The following is a 19,459-nucleotide window of genomic DNA, read 5'->3' as shown; positions in this document are numbered from 1 at the left end:
AACTCTCCACTCTTTCCACAACTGCCCCATCACCGATTGGGAGTTGTGGGGGTGGAGTGCCCGATGGTACAAAATACCCAGGCAGTTGCTTAGTTTTGGTGGGGCTGATGGTAAGGCCCCATCTCTTAGTGGCACGCTCCAGTCTCAGCAGCAGCGTCTCCAACTCCTCCTCTGAATGAGCAGCTATTACCAAATCATCAGCATACATAACGTGGTTGAGCAATAGGGAGCCATCCCTTGACCGCACCCGGGCATTGATCAGCCTCCCATTATATCTGTACCATATGGAGATTCCCCCGGTACAGCTATTGAAGGCTTCACGAACTACGTGGTCGAAATAGATGTTAAATAATGTGGGAGCCAGAGGACATCCCTGTCGCACCCCAAGGTGTACAGGGAAAGGCTCGGACTCCCGGCCACGTAGTTTTACTCGGGCCCGCTCACCATCATGAAGGTCCTTAATGATCGTGAGCAGAGGGTCAGGTACTCCAAAAGCACGAAGAACCCAGAGCCCAGGCCTATTGATGGTATCATAGGCCTTGACCAGGTAAATAAAGCAGAGATGTAGATCTTGCTGGAATTCCCTACACCTCTGCTGTAGCAGACGGACAGAAAATATGGCATCTGTGCAGGACCGCCCTTTCCTGAAACCGCACTGGGGCTCCGCAAGCCTCTCCTCAGCGTGCCTGGCAAGGCGATGTTGAATAATCCTTGCCAGGACCTCTCCGGGCAAACTGAGGAGTGAAATGCCCCTGTAGTTGTTACAGTCTGTGCGGTCCCCCTTCTTAAAGAGGGGGACCACCAGGACATCCTTCCAATCCTGCCGAACCCGTCCAATGGTCCAGACTGTTGTTATGATGTCATATAGGGCAGTCTGTGCACAAACTCCACCCTCCCTCAGCATTTCGCTTGGGAGATCATCTCTGCCCGCTGCCTTTCCTGGTCTCAGACTCCGGATCGCCCTCAGTACTTCCTCAACAGATGGCACCTCAGCCAGCCACTCACAGGGGGTGACGTCTTCCAATATTTGAGGCACCGCAGCCTCAGCAGGGTCATCCTCACTTTGTGCCACGATGTTTTTCTGGCTGAGGGACTTTCCCTCCCCCAGGACCTCACAGAAATGCTCAGCAAATCTGCAAACCTGTTCCTGGGGGTCGAAGATTGGATCACCGTTTTTTCTCCTAATGATGGTGATAGGTGTGGCGCTGCAGGTTACTTTTTTGATGGAGTTAAATACTGATGGAGTTAAATAGAGATTTGTGATCGCGGGCCACTGAGGCAGACTCCATCTCCTCAGCAACCCGCGACCACCACCCATCCTTGCAGCGCTTTATGGCTCTCCGAACCTCCGAGCGAAGGCTGTGGTAAGCCTCCTCATTCTCTGATGTGGGATTCTGTAGCCGATGACAGTGGGCCTGTCGCTTTTTCTCAACCATCCTGAACACCTCCTCTGTCAGCCAGGGTCTTTGGGGAGGTCCTGACCGCGTACCCAAAGCAGACATTGCAGCCGCATGAGTCCTAAACCTCGCCCATTTACCCTCAACATCAGGAGGAGTGGGGGACGATGCCAACCCCAGCCGCAGACGATGATGAAATTCTCGCTTGCAACTTTCATCAGATAACTGAGACCAGGCCACTTTAGGTTGGGATGGGGTCCTGGGTGTACACCCACCACCGGAGCGGAAGAATGGGCGGCGCATCTTACAGCATCATGATCAACTCGGGCATTGAAGTCACCCAACAAGATGACTCTATCCCGATGGGCCACTTTAGCCAGCACCTGTGACAGGAGGTCATTGAAGGCATCTGACTCATTGGCTTTGCCTGCATCCCTCCACGGATGTTCGTCTTCGGTGGGGGCATAAGTAACCACGACCACCACTCCTCGCCTCAGGTTGATGGGAAGAAGAGCCCAAAGTAGCCTGGGACTTACAGCTTCCCACACCTCACCGCTGCGCTCCCACGTCCCCTTCATTCTTTTGTTCAAAAGAAGAGCCACACCCTGTTGTTTGGCAGTCTGCTGCCCCGAGTAGAGGACTGTCCACCCCTCATGGTGGCAGGAGCCAGAACCGGTCCACCGGACCTCCTGAATGCCAAAGAGATCCAGGCGGTACCGGTCCAGCTCCCGACAGAGGAGTGGCAGCCTCTCTCCGCAGTGAGTGTTCGAACATTCCACGTAGCCATCCGTACACACACATACACACACACATACATACACACGTACACACACACACACGTACATACACACATACACACACACGTACAGACATACACACACACACACACACGTACACACGTATATAGACACATACATACACATAGACGCAACAACAACAACAACCGCCATTCGCCACTAAGTGGCGGTGACGTCACGTACACACACACATACACGTACACACGCAGGTACACACACACACACAGGTACACACACACACACACAGGTACACACACACAGGTACACACACACACAGGTACACACACAGGTACACACACAGGTACACACACACACACAGGTACACACACACACACACACAGGTACACACACACAGAGGTACACACAGACAGGTATACACACACATGTACACACACAGGTACACACACACATGTACACACACACACCGTGACACACACACACACAGGTACACACACACATGTGCACACACAGGTACACACACAGGTACACACACACGTACACACACACACAGGTACACACACACATGTACACACACACACAGGTACACACACACACAGGTACACACACACACACACACAGGTACACACACACACACACAGGTACACACACACAGGTACACACACACAGGTACACACAGGTACACACACACACACAGGTACACACACACAGGTACACACACACAGGTACACACAGGTACACACACACACACACAGGTACCTGTAGAGGGCGGGTCGCCTCTCCAGCTGGGCCATGCTGCGCTGCTGCTCCAGCAGGCCGTAGGCCAGGATGGGCAGCGAGGTGAAGCACAGATTGTAGATGGTGAGGTAGGAGCTGTCATAGAGCGTCTAGCAGACACCACACACACACACACACAGATTGTAGATGGTGTGGTAGGAGCTGTCATAGAGCGTCTAGCAGACACCACACACACACACACACAGATTGTAGATGGTGAGGTAGGAGCTGTCATAGAGCGTCTACCAGACACCACACACACACACAGATTGTAGATGGTGTGGTAGAAGCTGTCATAGAGCGTCTAGCAGACACCACACACACACAGATTGTAGATGGTGTGGTAGGAGCTGTCATAGAGCGTCTAGCAGACACCACACACACACAGATTGTAGATGGTGTGGTAGGAGCTGTCATAGAGCGTCTAGCAGACACCACACACACACAGATTGTAGATGGTGAGGTAGGAGCTGTCATAGAGCGTCTAGCAGACACCACACACACACAGATTGTAGATGGTGTGGTAGGAGCTGTCATACAGCGTCTAGCAGACACCACACACACACACAGATTGTAGATGGTGAGGTAGGAGCTGTCATACAGCGTCTAGCAGACACCACACACACACAGATTGTAGATGGTGAGGTAGGAGCTGTCATAGAGCGTCTAGCAGACACCACACACACACAGATTGTAGATGGTGTGGTAGGAGCTGTCATAGAGCGTCTAGCAGACACTACACACACACAGATTGTAGATGGTGTGGTAGGAGCTGTCATAGAGCGTCTAGCAGACACCACACATACACAGATTGTAGATGGTGTGGTAGGAGCTGTCATAGAGCGTCTAGCAGACACCACACACACACAGATTGTAGATGGTGAGGTAGGAGCTGTCATAGAGCGTCTAGCAGACACCACACACACACAGATTGTAGATGGTGTGGTAGGAGCTGTCATAGAGCGTCTAGCAGACACCACACACACACAGATTGTAGATGGTGTGGTAGGAGCTGTCGTACAGCGTCAAGCAGACACCACACACACACACACAGATTGTAGATGGTGTGGTAGGAGCTGTGGTACAGCGTCTAGCAGACACCACACACACAAAGATTGTAGATGGTGAGGTAGGAGCTGTCATAGAGCGTCTAGCAGACACCACACACACACAGATTGTAGATGGTGTGGTAGGAGCTGTCATAGAGCGTCTAGCAGACACCACACACACACACAGATTGTAGATGGTGAGGTAGGAGCTGTGGTACAGCGTCTAGCAGACACCACACACACACAGATTGTAGATGGTGAGGTAGGAGCTGTCATAGAGCGTCTAGCAGACACCACACACACACACACAGATTGTAGATGGTGTGGTAGATGCTGTCGTACAGCATCTAGCAGACCCCACACACACACACACAGATTGTAGATGGTGAGGTCTAGGCATAGGGGTGAGGGTCTAGGCATAGGGGTGAGGCCTAGGCATAGGGGGGTGAGGTCTAGGCATAGGATGGTGAGGCCTAGGCAAAGTAGGGGGGTGAGGCCTAGGCATAGGGGTGAGGCCTAGGCATAGGGGGGTGAGGTCTAGGCATAGGGGTGAGGCCTAGGCATAGGGGGGTGAGGTCTAGGCATAGGGGTGAGGCCTAGGCAAAGTAGGGGGGTGAGGCCTAGGCATAGGGGTGAGGCCTAGGCAAAGTAGGGGGGTGAGGTCTAGGCATAGGGGTGAGGCCTAGGCAAAGTAGGGGGGTGAGGCCTAGGCATGGTCGGGGGGTGATGAGTGAGGCCACTCACCTGGTGAGAGAATCCGCAGTAGAATTGGAAGAGAAACTGTGGAGTCATGAAGCAGACGTTCTGTACCCAACACACGCACAAAGACAAAGGTCCCCCAGTGTAGCCTCACCAGACTGCAGGGGCAAGTGCTGTTAGCGAGCAGCACCTGTGAAGGCTGCCGGCACTGTGGCACACGAGGGGGTGGGTGGCTACCAGCACCACGCCCGGCCGCCTTTGTCTCCCCAGTGGCGATGTTCACTACTTCACACCGCTACACCAGGTACTCATTTGTGGCCGAGTCGACCTAGGGGAGGCCCAGGGCCGGTTCAGATAATCGTCGCTGGTGTTGGCCGTGAGCGGGAATCGAACCCCGGGTCGCCAGGTTCGTAGCGCAGCGTAGCGCTAACCGCTACACTATCGCTCCCCACAACTACCCACCACCACTACCATCTAAACGACCACCACCACCACTACCACAATTACCACTACGACTAACACTACCACCAACACCACCACTACCACCACTACCACCCCCCCACTACCCAGTGGGTCACTGGGTCGCAAAGACGGCGGGTAACAGCAGTGATGGCAGTAGTGGTGGTAGTGGTGGTGATGGTGGTGATGGTGGTGGTGGTCCTGGTGGTGATGGTGGTGGTGGTGATGGTGGTGGTGGTCCTGGTGGTGATGGTGATGGTGGTGGTGATGGTGGTGGTGGTCCTGGTGGTGATGGTGGTGGTGGTGGTGGTGGTCCTGGTGGTGATGGTGGTGGTGATGGTGGTGGTGGTGGTGATGGTGGTGGTGGTCCTGGTGGTGATGGTGATGGTGGTAGTGATGGTGGTGGTGGTCCTGGTGGTGATGGTGATGGTGATGGTGGTGGTGGTCCTGGTGGTGATGGTGATGGTGGTGGTGATGGTGGTGGTGGTCCTGGTGGTGATGGTGGTGGTGGTGGTGGTGGTCCTGGTGGTGATGGTGATGGTGGTGGTGGTGGTGATGGTGGTGGTGGTGGTGATGGTGGTGGTGGTCCTGGTGGTGATGGTGATGGTGGTGGTGATGGTGGTGGTGGTCCTGGTGGTGATGGTGATGGTGGTGGTGATGGTGGTGGTGGTCCTGGTGGTGATGGTGGTGGTGGTGGTGATGGTGGTGGTCCTGGTGGTGATGGTGATGGTGGTGGTGGTGGTGATGGTGGTGGTGGTGGTGATGGTGGTGGTGGTCCTGGTGGTGATGGTGATGGTGGTGGTGGTGGTGATGGTGGTGGTGGTCCTGGTGGTGATGGTGATGGTGGTGGTGATGGTGGTGGTGGTCCTGGTGGTGATGGTGATGGTGGTGGTGATGGTGGTGGTGGTCCTGGTGGTGATGGTGGTGGTGGTGGTGATGGTGGTGGTCCTGGTGGTGATGGTGATGGTGGTGGTGATGGTGGTGGTGGTGGTGGTGATGGTGGTGGTGGTCCTGGTGGTGATGGTGATGGTGGTGGTGGTGGTGATGGTGGTGGTGGTCCTGGTGGTGATGGTGATGGTGGTGGTGATGGTGGTGGTGGTCCTGGTGGTGATGGTGATGGTGGTGGTGATGGTGGTGGTGGTCCTGGTGGTGATGGTGGTGGTGGTGGTGATGGTGGTGGTGGTCCTGGTGGTGATGGTGATGGTGGTGGTGATGGTGGTGGTGGTCCTGGTGGTGATGGTGGTGGTGGTGGTGATGGTGGTGGTCCTGGTGGTGATGGTGATGGTGGTGGTGGTGGTGATGGTGGTGGTGGTGGTGGTGATGGTGGTGGTGGTCCTGGTGGTGATGGTGATGGTGGTGGTGATGGTGGTGGTGGTCCTGGTGGTGATGGTGATGGTGGTGGTGATGGTGGTGGTGGTCCTGGTGGTGATGGTGATGGTGGTGGTGGTGGTGATGGTGGTGGTGGTCCTGGTGGTGATGGTGGTGGTGGTGGTGATGGTGGTGGTCCTGGTGGTGATGGTGATGGTGGTGGTGGTGGTGATGGTGGTGGTGGTGGTGGTGATGGTGGTGATGGTGATGGTGGTGATGGTGGTGATGGTAGTGGTGGTGATGGTGGTGGTGGTGGTGATGGTGGTGGTGGTGATGGTGGTGGTGGTGGTGGTCCTGGTGGTGATGGTAGTGGTGGTGATGGTGGTGGTGGTGGTGATGGTGGTGGTGGTCCTGGTGGTGATGGTGGTGATGGTGGTGGTGGTGATGGTGGTGATGGTAGTGGTGGTAGTGGTGGTAGTGGTCTTGGTGGTGATGGTGGTGGTGGTGATGGTAGTGGTGGTAGTAGTGGTAGTGGTCCTGGTGGTGGTCCTGGTGGTGATGGTGGTGATGGTAGTGGTGGTAGTGGTGGTAGTGGTCCTGGTGGTGGTCCTGGTGGTGATGGTGGTGGTGCTGGTGATGGTGGTGATGGTGGTGATGGTAGTGGTGGTAGTGGTAGTAGTGGTAGTAGTGGTGGTCGTAGTGGTGGTAGTGGTAGTAGTGGTGGTAGTGGTAGTAGTGGTGGTAGTGGTAGTAGTGGTGGTAGTGGTAGTAGTGGTGGTAGTGGTAGTAGTGGTGGTAGTGGTAGTAGTGGTGGTAGTGGTAGTAGTGGTAGTGGGTAATGGTGGTAGTGGTGGTAGTGGTGGTAGCCGTGGTAGTGGTAGTAGTGGTGGTAGTGGTGGTGGTAGTGGTGGTAGTAGTGGTGATGGTAGTGGTGGTAGTAGTGGTGGTGGTAGTGGTGGTAGTGGTAGTAGTAGTGGCAGTCGTGGTGGTGGTAGTGGTGGTAGTGGTGGTAGTAGTGGTAGTGGTGGTAGTAGTGGTAGTTGTAGTGGTAGTAGTGGTGATACTAGTAGTAGTGGTAGTAGTGGTAGTATTGGTAGTGGTAGTAGTAGTGGTGGTAGTGGTAGTAGTGGTGGTAGTAGTGGTAGTAGTAGTGGTAGTAGTGGTAGTTGTAGTGGGAGTAGTAGTAGTGGTAGTAGTGATAGTTGTAGTAGTAGTAGTAGTGGTAGTTGTAGTGGTAGTAGTGGTGATAGTAGTAGTAGTGGTAGTAGCAGTGGAAGGAATAGTATTGGTATTAGTAGTGGTAGTAGTAGTTGTAGTGGTAGTAGTGGTAGTAGTAGTGGTATTAGTGGTAGTAGTAGTGGTAGTAGTAGTTGTAGTGGTAGTAGTGGTAGTAGTGGTAGTAGTAGTGGTGGTAGTAGTAGTGGTCGTAGTAGTAGTGGTAGTATTAGTAGTGGAAGTAGTGGTAGTAGTAGTGGTAGTAGTAGTGGTAGTAGTAGTTGTAGTGGTAGTAGTGGTAGTAGTAGTGGTAGTAGTAGTGGTAGCAGTGGTGGTAGTGGTAGTAGTAGTGGTAGTAGTGGTAGTAGTAGTAGTGGTAGTAGTAGTGATGGTAGTAGTAGTGGTAGTAGTAGTGGTAGTAGTAGTGGTGGTAGTAGTGGTAGTAGTAGTGGTAATAGTAGTGGTGGTAGTAGTGGTAGTAGTAGAGGTGGTAGTAGTGGTAGTAGTAGTGGTGGTAGTAGTAGTGGTAGTAGTAGTGGTAGTAGTAGTAGTGGTAGTAGTGGTGGTAGTGGTAGTAGTGGTGGTAGTGGTAGTGGGTAATGGTGGTAGTGGTGGTAGTGGTGGTAGCCGTGGTAGTGGTAGTAGTGGTGGTAGTAGTGGTGGTAGTGGTAGTAGTAGTGGTGGTAGTAGTGGCAGTAGTAGTAGAGGTGGTAGTAGTGGTAGTAGTAGTGTTAGTACTGGTGGTAGTAGTAGTAGTGGTAGTAGTGGTAGTAGTAGTGGTAGTAGTAGTGGTAGTAGTACTGGTGGTAGTAGTAGTAGTGGTAGTAGTGGTAGTAGTAGTGGTAGTAGTGGTAGTAGTAGTGGTAGTAGTAGTGGTAGTAGTACTGGTGGTAGTAGTAGTAGTGGTAGTAGTGGTAGTGGTGGTACCTTGTAGAAGAAGTACTGCACCAGCTGTGCGATGCGTACGTAGTAGAGGTGGTAGTAGTAGTAGAGGTGGTAGTAGTGGTAGTAGTAGTGGTACTAATACTAGTAGTAGTAGTGGTAGTAGTACCTTGTAGAAGAAGTACTGCACCAGCTGTTAGAGGTGGTAGTAGTGGTAGTAGTAGTGGTAGTAGTAGTAGTACTAGTGGTAGTAGTACCTTGTAGAAGAAGTACTGCACCAGCTGTGCGATGCGTACGTAGTACAGGTGGTAGTAGTAGTAGAGGTGGTAGTAGTGGTAGTAGTAGTGGTACTAATACTAGTAGTAGTAGTGGTAGTAGTACCTTGTAGAAGAAGTACTGCACCAGCTGTGCGATGCGTACGTAGTAGAGGTGGTGGTAGTAGTAGTAGTGGTAGTACTAGTTGTAGTACTAGTAGTGGTACTAGTACTAGTAGTAGTACTAGTAGTAGTACCTTGTAGAAGAAGTACTGCACCAGCTGTGCGATGTGTACGTAGTAGTGGTAGTACTAGTAGTAGTACTAGTACTAGTGGTAGTAGTAGTACCTTGTAGAAGAAGTACTGCACCAGCTGTGCGATGCGTACGTAGTAGAGGTGGTGGTAGTAGTAGTAGTGGTAGTACTAGTTGTAGTACTAGTAGTGGTACTAGTACTAGTGGTAGTAGTACCTTGTAGAAGAAGTACTGCACCAGCTGTGCGATGCGTACGTAGTAGAGGTGGTGGTAGTAGTAGTAGTGGTAGTACTAGTTGTAGTACTAGTAGTGGTACTAGTAGTGGTAGTAGTACCTTGTAGAAGAAGTACTGCACCAGCTGTGCGATGCGTACGTAGTAGAGGTGGTGGTAGTAGTAGTAGTGGTAGTACTAGTTGTAGTACTAGTAGTGGTACTAGTACTAGTGGTACCTTGTAGAAGAAGTACTGCACCAGCTGTGCGATGCGTACGTAGTACAGGTGGTAGTAGTGGTAGTGGTAGTAGTGGTAGTAGTAGTAGTGGTACTAGTACTAGTAGTAGTACCTTGTAGAAGAAGTACTGCACCAGCTGTGCGATGCGTACGTAGTAGAGGTGGTGGTAGTAGTAGTAGTGGTAGTACTAGTTGTAGTACTAGTAGTGGTAGTAGTACTAGTGGTACCTTGTAGAAGAAGTACTGCACCAGCTGTGCGATGCGTACGTAGTAGAGGTGGTAGTAGTAGTAGTGGTAGTACTAGTAGTAGTGGTACTAGTACTAGTGGTAGTAGTACCTTGTAGAAGAAGTACTGCACCAGCTGTGCGATGCGTACGTAGTAGAGGTGGTGGTAGTAGTAGTAGTGGTAGTACTAGTTGTAGTACTAGTAGTGGTACTAGTAGTGGTAGTAGTACCTTGTAGAAGAAGTACTGCACCAGCTGTGCGATGCGTACGTAGTAGAGGTGGTGGTAGTAGTAGTAGTGGTAGTACTAGTTGTAGTACTAGTAGTGGTACTAGTACTAGTGGTACCTTGTAGAAGAAGTACTGCACCAGCTGTGCGATGCGTACGTAGTACAGGTGGTAGTAGTGGTAGTGGTAGTAGTGGTAGTAGTAGTAGTGGTACTAGTACTAGTAGTAGTACCTTGTAGAAGAAGTACTGCACCAGCTGTGCGATGCGTACGTAGTAGAGGTGGTGGTAGTAGTAGTAGTGGTAGTACTAGTTGTAGTACTAGTAGTGGTAGTAGTACTAGTGGTACCTTGTAGAAGAAGTACTGCACCAGCTGTGCGATGCATACGTAGTACAGGTGGTAGTAGTAGTAGTGGTAGTACTAGTAGTACTAGTACTAGTGGTACCTTGTAGAAGAAGTACTGCACCAGCTGTGCGATGCGTACGTAGTACAGGTGGTAGTAGTAGTGGTACTAGTACTAGTAGTAGTACTAGTGGTAGTAGTACCTTGTAGAAGAAGTACTGCACCAGCTGTGCGATGCGTACGTAGTAGAGGTGGTAGTAGTGGTAGTAGTGGTACTAGTAGTACTAGTAGTGGTACTAGCACTAGTGGTAGTACCTTGTAGAAGAAGTACTGCACCAGCTGTGCGATGCGTACGTAGTACAGGTGGTAGTAGTAGTGGTAGTAGTAGTGGTACTAGTACTAGTAGTAGTACTAGTGGTACTAGTAGTACCTTGTAGAAGAAGTACTGCACCAGCTGTGCGATGCGTACGTAGTAGAGGTGGTAGTAGTAGTAGAGGTGGTAGTACTAGTTGTAGTACTAGTAGTGGTACTAGTACTAGTAGTACTAGTAGTGGTAGTAGTAGTACTAGTGGTGGTAGTAGTAGTAGTAGTGGTACTAGTAGTAGTAGTAGTACTAGTGGTAGTAGTGGTACCTTGTAGAAGAAGTACTGCACCAGCTGTGCGATGCGTACGTAGTAGAGGTGGTAGTAGTGGTAGTAGTAGTAGTACTAGTAGTGGTACCTTGTAGAAGAAGTACTGCACCAGCTGTGCGATGCGTACGTAGTACAGGTGGTAGTAGTAGTAGAGGTGGTAGTAGTGGTAGTAGTAGTGGTACTAGTACTAGTTGTACTAGTAGTGGTAGTAGTAGTACCTTGTAGAAGAAGTACTGCACCAGCTGTGCGATGCGTACGTAGTACAGGTGGTAGTAGTAGTAGTAGTACTAGTAGTAGTGGTACCTTGTAGAAGAAGTACTGCACCAGCTGTGCGATGCGTACGTAGTACAGGTGGTAGTAGTGGTACTAGTAGTAGTAGTACCTTGTAGAAGAAGTACTGCACCAGCTGTGCGATGCGTACGTAGTACAGGTGGTAGTAGTAGTAGTGGTAGTAGTAGTGGTAGTACTAGTAGTAGTACCTTGTAGAAGAAGTACTGCACCAGCTGTGCGATGCGTACGTAGTAGAGGTGGTGGTAGTAGTAGTAGTGGTAGTACTAGTTGTAGTACTAGTAGTGGTACTAGTACTAGTGGTAGTAGTGGTACCTTGTAGAAGAAGTACTGCACCAGCTGTGCGATGCGTACGTAGTACAGGTGGTGGTAGTAGTAGTAGTGGTAGTACTAGTTGTAGTACTAGTAGTGGTACTAGTACTAGTGGTAGTGGTACCTTGTAGAAGAAGTACTGCACCAGCTGTGCGATGCGTACGTAGTACAGGTGGTGGTAGTGGTAGTAGTAGTGGTACTAGTACTAGTAGTACTAGTGGTAGTAGTGGTACCTTGTAGAAGAAGTACTGCACCAGCTGTGCGATGCGTACGTAGTACAGGTGGTAGTAGTGGTAGTAGTAGTACTAGTTGTAGTACTAGTAGTGGTACTAGTAGTGGTGGTAGTAGTGGTACCTTGTAGAAGAAGTACTGCACCAGCTGTGCGATGCGTACGTAGTACAGGTGGTAGTAGTAGTAGTGGTAGTAGTGGTACTAGTGGTAGTAGTGGTACTAGTACTAGTAGTGGTAGTGGTACCTTGTAGAAGAAGTACTGCACCAGCTGTGCGATGCGTACGTAGTACAGGTGGTAGTAGTAGTGGTAGTAGTAGTGGTAGTAGTGGTAGTAGTGGTACCTTGTAGAAGAAGTACTGCACCAGCTGTGCGATGCGTACGTAGTAGAGGTGGTGGTAGTAGTAGTAGTGGTAGTACTAGTTGTAGTACTAGTAGTGGTACTAGTACTAGTAGTAGTACCTTGTAGAAGAAGTACTGCACCAGCTGTGCGATGCGTACGTAGTACAGGTGGTGGTAGTAGTAGTAGTGGTACTAGTAGTGGTACTAGTAGTACTAGTAGTACTAGTGGTAGTAGTACCTTGTAGAAGAAGTACTGCACCAGCTGTGCGATGCGTACGTAGTACAGGTGATAGTAGTGGTAGTAGTAGTGGTACTAGTACTAGTTGTAGTACTAGTACTAGTGGTAGTAGTAGTACCTTGTAGAAGAAGTACTGCACCAGCTGTGCGATGCGTACGTAGTACAGGTGGTAGTAGTAGTAGTGGTACTAGTACTAGTAGTACTAGTGGTAGTAGTGGTACCTTGTAGAAGAAGTACTGCACCAGCTGTGCGATGCGTACGTAGTACAGGTGGTAGTAGTAGTAGTACTAGTAGTGGTACCAGTAGTAGTGGTAGTAGTGGTACCTTGTAGAAGAAGTACTGCACCAGCTGTGCGATGCGTACGTAGTACAGGTGGTGGTAGTGGTAGTAGTGGTAGTACTAGTGGTACTAGTGGTAGTGGTGGTACCTTGTAGAAGAAGTACTGCACCAGCTGTGCGATGCGTACGTAGTAGAGGTGGTAGTAGTGGTAGTAGTGGTAGTACTAGTTGTAGTACTAGTAGTGGTACTAGTACTAGTAGTAGTACTAGTGGTAGTAGTAGTACCTTGTAGAAGAAGTACTGCACCAGCTGTGCGATGCGTACGTAGTACAGGTGGTAGTAGTAGTAGAGGTGGTAGTAGTGGTAGTGGTACTAGTAGTACTAGTACTAGTGGTAGTAGTACCTTGTAGAAGAAGTACTGCACCAGCTGTGCGATGCGTACGTAGTACAGGTGGTAGTAGTAGTGGTAGTAGTAGTGGTAGTAGTAGTAGTACTAGTGGTAGTAGTAGTACCTTGTAGAAGAAGTACTGCACCAGCTGTGCGATGCGTACGTAGTAGAGGTGGTAGTAGTGGTAGTAGTGGTAGTACTAGTTGTAGTACTAGTAGTGGTACTAGTACTAGTGGTAGTAGTACCTTGTAGAAGAAGTACTGCACCAGCTGTGCGATGCGTACGTAGTAGAGGTGGTAGTAGTGGTAGTAGTGGTAGTACTAGTTGTAGTACTAGTAGTGGTACTAGTACTAGTGGTAGTAGTACCTTGTAGAAGAAGTACTGCACCAGCTGTGCGATGCGTACGTAGTAGAGGTGGTAGTAGTAGTAGTAGTGGTACTAATACTAGTAGTACTAGTAGTAGTGGTACTAGTAGTGGTAGTAGTACTAGTAGTAGTGGTAGTAGTAGTACCTTGTAGAAGAAGTACTGCACCAGCTGTGCGATGCGTACGTAGTACAGGTGGTAGTAGTAGTACTAGTTGTAGTAGTAGTACTAGTGGTAGTAGTAGTACCTTGTAGAAGAAGTACTGCACCAGCTGTGCGATGCGTACGTAGTACAGGTGGTGGTAGTAGTAGTAGTAGTGGTACTAGTACTAGTAGTGGTAGTAGTAGTACCTTGTAGAAGAAGTACTGCACCAGCTGTGCGATGCGTACGTAGTACAGGTGGTAGTAGTACTAGTAGTAGTGGTAGTACTAGTAGTAGTGGTAGTAGTGGTAGTGGTACTAGTAGTAGTAGTACTAGTGCTAGTAGTGGTACCTTGTAGAAGAAGTACTGCACCAGCTGTGCGATGCGTACGTAGTACAGGTGGTAGTACTAGTGGTAGTAGTAGTGGTAGTACTAGTAGTAGTACTAGTAGTAGTACCTTGTAGAAGAAGTACTGCACCAGCTGTGCGATGCGTACGTAGTACAGGTGGCCGTGCACCAGGAGGAGACGCGGCAGGCAGCGGAAACGCGGCAAGGCAAAGTCGCTGTTACGTGCAGCCTGGCGTCCCTCCGCTCCCAGAATCCCTACACACACACACACACGCACATACACGCACACATACACACACATACACACACACGCATACGCACACACGCACACGCACACACGTACACACACACACGTACACACACACACGTACACACACACACGTACACACACACACACACGCGCACACACACACGCGTACACACACACACACGTACACACACACACGTACACACACACACGTACACACACACACGTACACACACACACACACGCGCACACACGCGCACACACGCGCACACACGCACACTCACACACGCGCACACACGCACACTCACACACGTACACTCACACACACACACACACGCACACACACGCACACTCACACACGCGCACACACGCACACACGCACACTCACACACGCGCACACACACACGCACACTCACACACACGCACGTACACACACGCACGCACAGACACACACACGCGCACACACACACGCACACTCACACAGGCACACACACGCACGCACACGCACGCACACGTACACTCACACACACACGCACACACACGCACGCACACACACACACGTACACTCACACACACACACACACGTACACTCACACACGTACACTCACACACGCACACTCACACGCACGCACACGCACGTACACAGACGCACACACACAGACGCACACACACGCACGCACACGCACGCACGGACACACACACACGGACACACACGCGCACACACACACGCGCACACACACACGCGCACACACGCATGCACACACACACACACAGACACACAAAGATCAAAGACAAAGATCCCCCGTATAGCCTGCAACAGGCTGTAGGGGCAAGTGCTGTTAGCGAGCACCTATGAAGGCCGGAACGGCACACGAGGGGGTGGGTGGCCAGCACCACGCCCGACCGCCTTTGTCTCCCCAGTGGCAATGTTTTTACCCACCGCACCAGGTACTCATTTGAGGCTGAGTCGACCTTGGGGAGGCCCGGGACCGGTTCAGATAATCGTCACCGGTGGTGTTGGCCGTGAGCGGGAATCGAACCCGGGTCGCCAGGTTCATAGCGCAGCGTAGCGCTAACCGCTACACTATCGCTCCCCACTACACACACACATACACACACGCACGCACACACACACGCACACACACACGCACACACACACACACATATGCGCACCACGCACGTACAAACACAGACGTGCACGCACACAAAAGCACAAACACGCCACAGGCAGTCACACACACATTGGAGATACACAGAGAGAGAGAGAGAGATGTTGTGTACTGCGTGTACCCCATTGCCTCCACCCGGTTTAACCCCGTGCCCCCCCCCGTGCCCCCCCCGTGCCCCCCCCCGTGCCCCCCCCCGTGCCCCCCCCCGTGCCCCCCCCCGTGCCCCCCCCCCTGCCCACCGATGCCCACGTGCGCCTCCTGGATCATGCTGACGTCGTTGGCTCCGTCGCCGATGGCCAACGTGATGGGGCTGCCTGGCAGCGCCTTCACCAGCCGCACCACCTGGGGGGGGGGGGGGAGTCACGTGGGGGGGGGGGTCACGTGGGGGGGGGTCACGTGGGGGAGTCACGTCGTGGGGACACACACACGAACACACACACGGTGACACACACACACGAACACACACACACACGGACACACACACACGGACACACACGGTGACACACATACACACGGTGACACACACACACACGGTGACACACACACACGGACACACACACACACGGTGACACACACACATGGACACACACACACACGGTGACACACACACACACGGTGACACACACACACGGTGACACACACACACGGTGACACACACACACACACACACGGACACACACACACGGTGACACACACACACACACGGACACACACACACACACAAGGGGACACACACACACACGGACACACGCACACGGTGACACACACACGGTGACACACACACACACACGGTGACACACACACACGGACACACACACGCACAAGGGGACACACACACACGGGGACACACACAGGGACAAACACACACGGGGACACACAGAGACAACCATATCTCCTTTAGTACGATCATGGGTTTGTATGAACAGTGCCAATTCCCAGCGTCTCCCCCCCCCCCATCCTCTCTGCCCCCCTACCCACCCCCCTCCCCGCGTCGTCTCCGACCCCCCCCCCACCCCCCGCCCCCCCCCCCCCGGCACCTCGGCCTTCTGCAGGGGCGCGAGTCGGCAGCAGAGGACGGAGCGGCAGGCCTGCACCAGCAGGCGCAGGGCACGCCGGTGATGGTGGTGGCCCAGCAGCACGGAGAGTTGGGAGCCCGACACCACCAAGGAGAAGTCTCCCACGGGCACACACGAAGCCCTGGGGGGGTGGGACGGAGAGCGTGGGGGGTGGGACAGAGCGTGGGGGGGGTGAGACGGAGCGTGGGGGGGTGAGACGGAGCGTGGGGGGGTGGGACAGAGCGTGGGGGGGGTGAGACGGAGCGTGGGGGGGTGAGTCTAGTGGCCTCACAGCGAGAAGGGGCCTTGGGTTTGATTCCCAGAAGCGGGTGCCTTTCTGAGTGCGGAGATGGTGCGTTCTCTCTCTCCCTGTTCTATGTATGATCTCCCCCTGTTCTATATAGTCAGTGGAGTTTGTATGATCTCCCCCTGTTCTACAGAGTGAGTGGAGTTTGTATGATCTCCCCCTGTTCTATATAGTCAGTGGAGTTTGTATGATCTCCCCCTGTTCTATATAGTCAGTGGAGTTTGTATGATCTCCCCCTGTTCTATATAGTCAGTGGAGTTTGTATGATCTCCCCCTGTTCTATATAGTCAGTGGAGTTTGTATGATTTCCCCCTGTTCTATATAGTCAGTGGAGTTTGTATGATCTCCCCCTGTTCTACACAGTGAGTGGAGTTTGAATGATCTCCCCCTGTTCTACAGAGTGAGTGAGTGTAGTTTGTGTGATCTCCCCCTGTTCTACAGAGAGAGTGTGTGGAGTTTGTATGATCTCCCCCTGTTCTACAGAGTGCGTGAGTGGAGTTTGTATGATCTCCCCCTGTTCTACAGAGTGAGTGAGTGGAGTTTGTATGATCTCCCCCTGTTCTACAGAGTGAGTGGAGTTTGTATGATCTCCCCCTGTTCTGCCGAGTGAGCGAGTGGAGTTTGTGTGATCTCCCCCTGTTCTATATAGTCAGTGGAGTTTGTATGATCTCCCCCTGTTCTACAGAGTGAGTGGAGTTTGTGTGATCTCCCCCTGTTCTATATAGTCAGTGGAGTTTGTATGATCTCCCCCTGTTCTATATAGTCAGTGGAGTTTGTATGATCTCCCCCTGTTCTATATAGTCAGTGGAGTTTGTATGATCTCCCCCTGTTCTACACAGTGAGTGGAGTTTGAATGATCTCCCCCTGTTCTACAGAGTGAGTGAGTGTAGTTTGTGTGATCTCCCCCTGTTCTACAGAGAGAGTGTGTGGAGTTTGTATGATCTCCCCCTGTTCTACAGAGTGCGTGAGTGAAGTTTGTATGATCTCCCCCTGTTCTACAGAGTGAGTGAGTGGAGTTTGTATGATCTCCCCCTGTTCTACAGAGTGAGTGGAGTTTGTATGATCTCCCCCTGTTCTGCCGAGTGAGTGAGTGGAGTTTGTGTGATCTCCCCCTGTTCTATATAGTCAGTGGAGTTTGTATGATCTCCCCCTGTTCTACAGAGTGAGTGGAGTTTGTATGATCTCCCCCTGTTCTACAGAGTGAGTGTGTGGAGTTTGTATGATCTCCCCCTGTTCTATATAGTCAGTGGAGTTTGTATGATCTCCCCCTGTTCTACAGAGTGAGTGGAGTTTGTATGATCTCCCCCTGTTCTATATAGTCAGTGGAGTTTGTATGATATCCCCCTGTTCTACAGAGTGAGTGGAGTTTGTATGATCTCCCCCTGTTCTATATAGTCAGTGGAGTTTGTATGATCTCCCCCTGTTCTATATAGTCAGTGGAGTTTGTATGATGTCCCCATGTTCTATATAGTCAGTGGAGTTTGTATGATCTCCCGCTGTTCTACAGAGTGAGTGAGTGGAGTTTGTATGATCTCCCCCTGTTATACAGAGTGAGTGGAGTTTGTGTGATCTCCCCCTGTCCTACAGAGTGAGTGAGTGGAGTTTGTATGATCTCCCCCTGTTCTACAGAGTGAGTGAGTGGAGTTTGTATGATCTCCCCCTCTTCTACAGAGTGAGTGGAGTTTGTATGATCTCCCCCTGTTCGACAGAGTGAGTGGAGTTTGTGTGATCTCCCCCTGTTCTACAGAGTGAGTGGAGTTTGTGTGATCTCCCCCTGTTCTACAGAGTGAGTGGAGTTTGTGTGATCTCCCCCTGTTCTACAGAGAGAGTGTGTGGAGTTTGTATGATCTCCCCCTGATCTACAGAGGGAGTGGAGTTTGTGTGATCTCTCCCTGTTCTACAGAGTGAGTGGCGTTTGTATGATCTCCCCCTGTTCTACAGAGTGAGTGGAGTTTGTATGATCTCCCCCTGTTCTACAGAGTGAGTGGAGTTTGTATGATCTCCCCCTGTTCTACAGAGTAAGTGGAGTTTGTATGATCTCCCCCTGTTCTACAGAATGAGTGAGTGGAGTTTGTGTGATCTCTCCCTGTTCTACAGAGTGAGTGGAGTTTGTATTATCTCCCCCTGTTCTACAGAGTGAGTGGAGTTTGTATGATCTCCCCCTGTTCTACAGAGTGAGTGGAGTTTGTATGATCTCCCCCTGTTCTACAGAGTGCGTGAGTGGAGTTTGTATGATCTCCCCCTGTTCTACAGAGTGAGTGAGTGGAGTTTGTATGATCTCCCCCTGTTCTACAGAGTGAGTGGAGTTTGTATGATCTCCCCCTGTTCTGCCGAGTGAGCGAGTGGAGTTTGTGTGATCTCCCCCTGTTCTATATAGTCAGTGGAGTTTGTATGATCTCCCCCTGTTCTACAGAGTGAGTGGAGTTTGTGTGATCTCCCCCTGTTCTATATAGTCAGTGGAGTTTGTATGATCTCCCCCTGTTCTATATAGTCAGTGGAGTTTGTATGATCTCCCCCTGTTCTATATAGTCAGTGGAGTTTGTATGATCTCCCCCTGTTCTATATAGTCAGTGGAGTTTGTATGATCTCCCCCTGTTCTATATAGTCAGTGGAGTTTGTATGATCTCCCCCTGTTCTACACAGTGAGTGGAGTTTGAATGATCTCCCCCTGTTCTACAGAGTGAGTGAGTGTAGTTTGTGTGATCTCCCCCTGTTCTACAGAGAGAGTGTGTGGAGTTTGTATGATCTCCCCCTGTTCTACAGAGTGCGTGAGTGGAGTTTGTATGATCTCCCCCTGTTCTACAGAGTGAGTGAGTGGAGTTTGTATGATCTCCC

The 19,459-nt window shown here is 51.3% G+C and overlaps 1 protein-coding gene across 3 annotated transcripts in view; it reads right to left on the bottom strand.

Annotated features, from left to right (window-relative positions):
* Positions 1 to 19,459, bottom strand: part of LOC116956795 (phospholipid-transporting ATPase IF-like) — a 120,916-nt gene that overhangs the window by 19,687 nt on the left and 81,770 nt on the right. For 2 of the 3 annotated variants that reach the window (XM_076058000.1, XM_076058001.1), the window contains exons 20-24: positions 16,300 to 16,459; positions 15,502 to 15,604; positions 13,956 to 14,101; positions 4,723 to 4,782; positions 2,912 to 3,039 (exon numbers count right to left, since the gene is read on the bottom strand). In XM_076058000.1, coding sequence (XP_075914115.1) covers positions 2,912 to 3,039; positions 4,723 to 4,782; positions 13,956 to 14,101; positions 15,502 to 15,604; positions 16,300 to 16,459 — 597 coding nt within the window. Of the gene's footprint in view, positions 1 to 2,911; positions 3,040 to 4,186; positions 4,262 to 4,722; positions 4,783 to 13,955; positions 14,102 to 15,501; positions 15,605 to 16,299; positions 16,460 to 19,459 lie in introns of those variants that run through there. The other variant, XM_076058002.1, reaches the window with a different exon arrangement.

The sequence above is a fragment of the Petromyzon marinus genome (genome assembly GCF_048934315.1).
Source record: "Petromyzon marinus isolate PM22_M1 ecotype Great Lakes invasive population chromosome 67 unlocalized genomic scaffold, UKy_Petmar_22M1.pri1.0 chr67_unloc.4, whole genome shotgun sequence".
NCBI lineage: Eukaryota > Metazoa > Chordata > Hyperoartia > Petromyzontiformes > Petromyzontidae > Petromyzon > Petromyzon marinus.
This window is presented reverse-complemented; position numbering and strand designations above follow the sequence as displayed.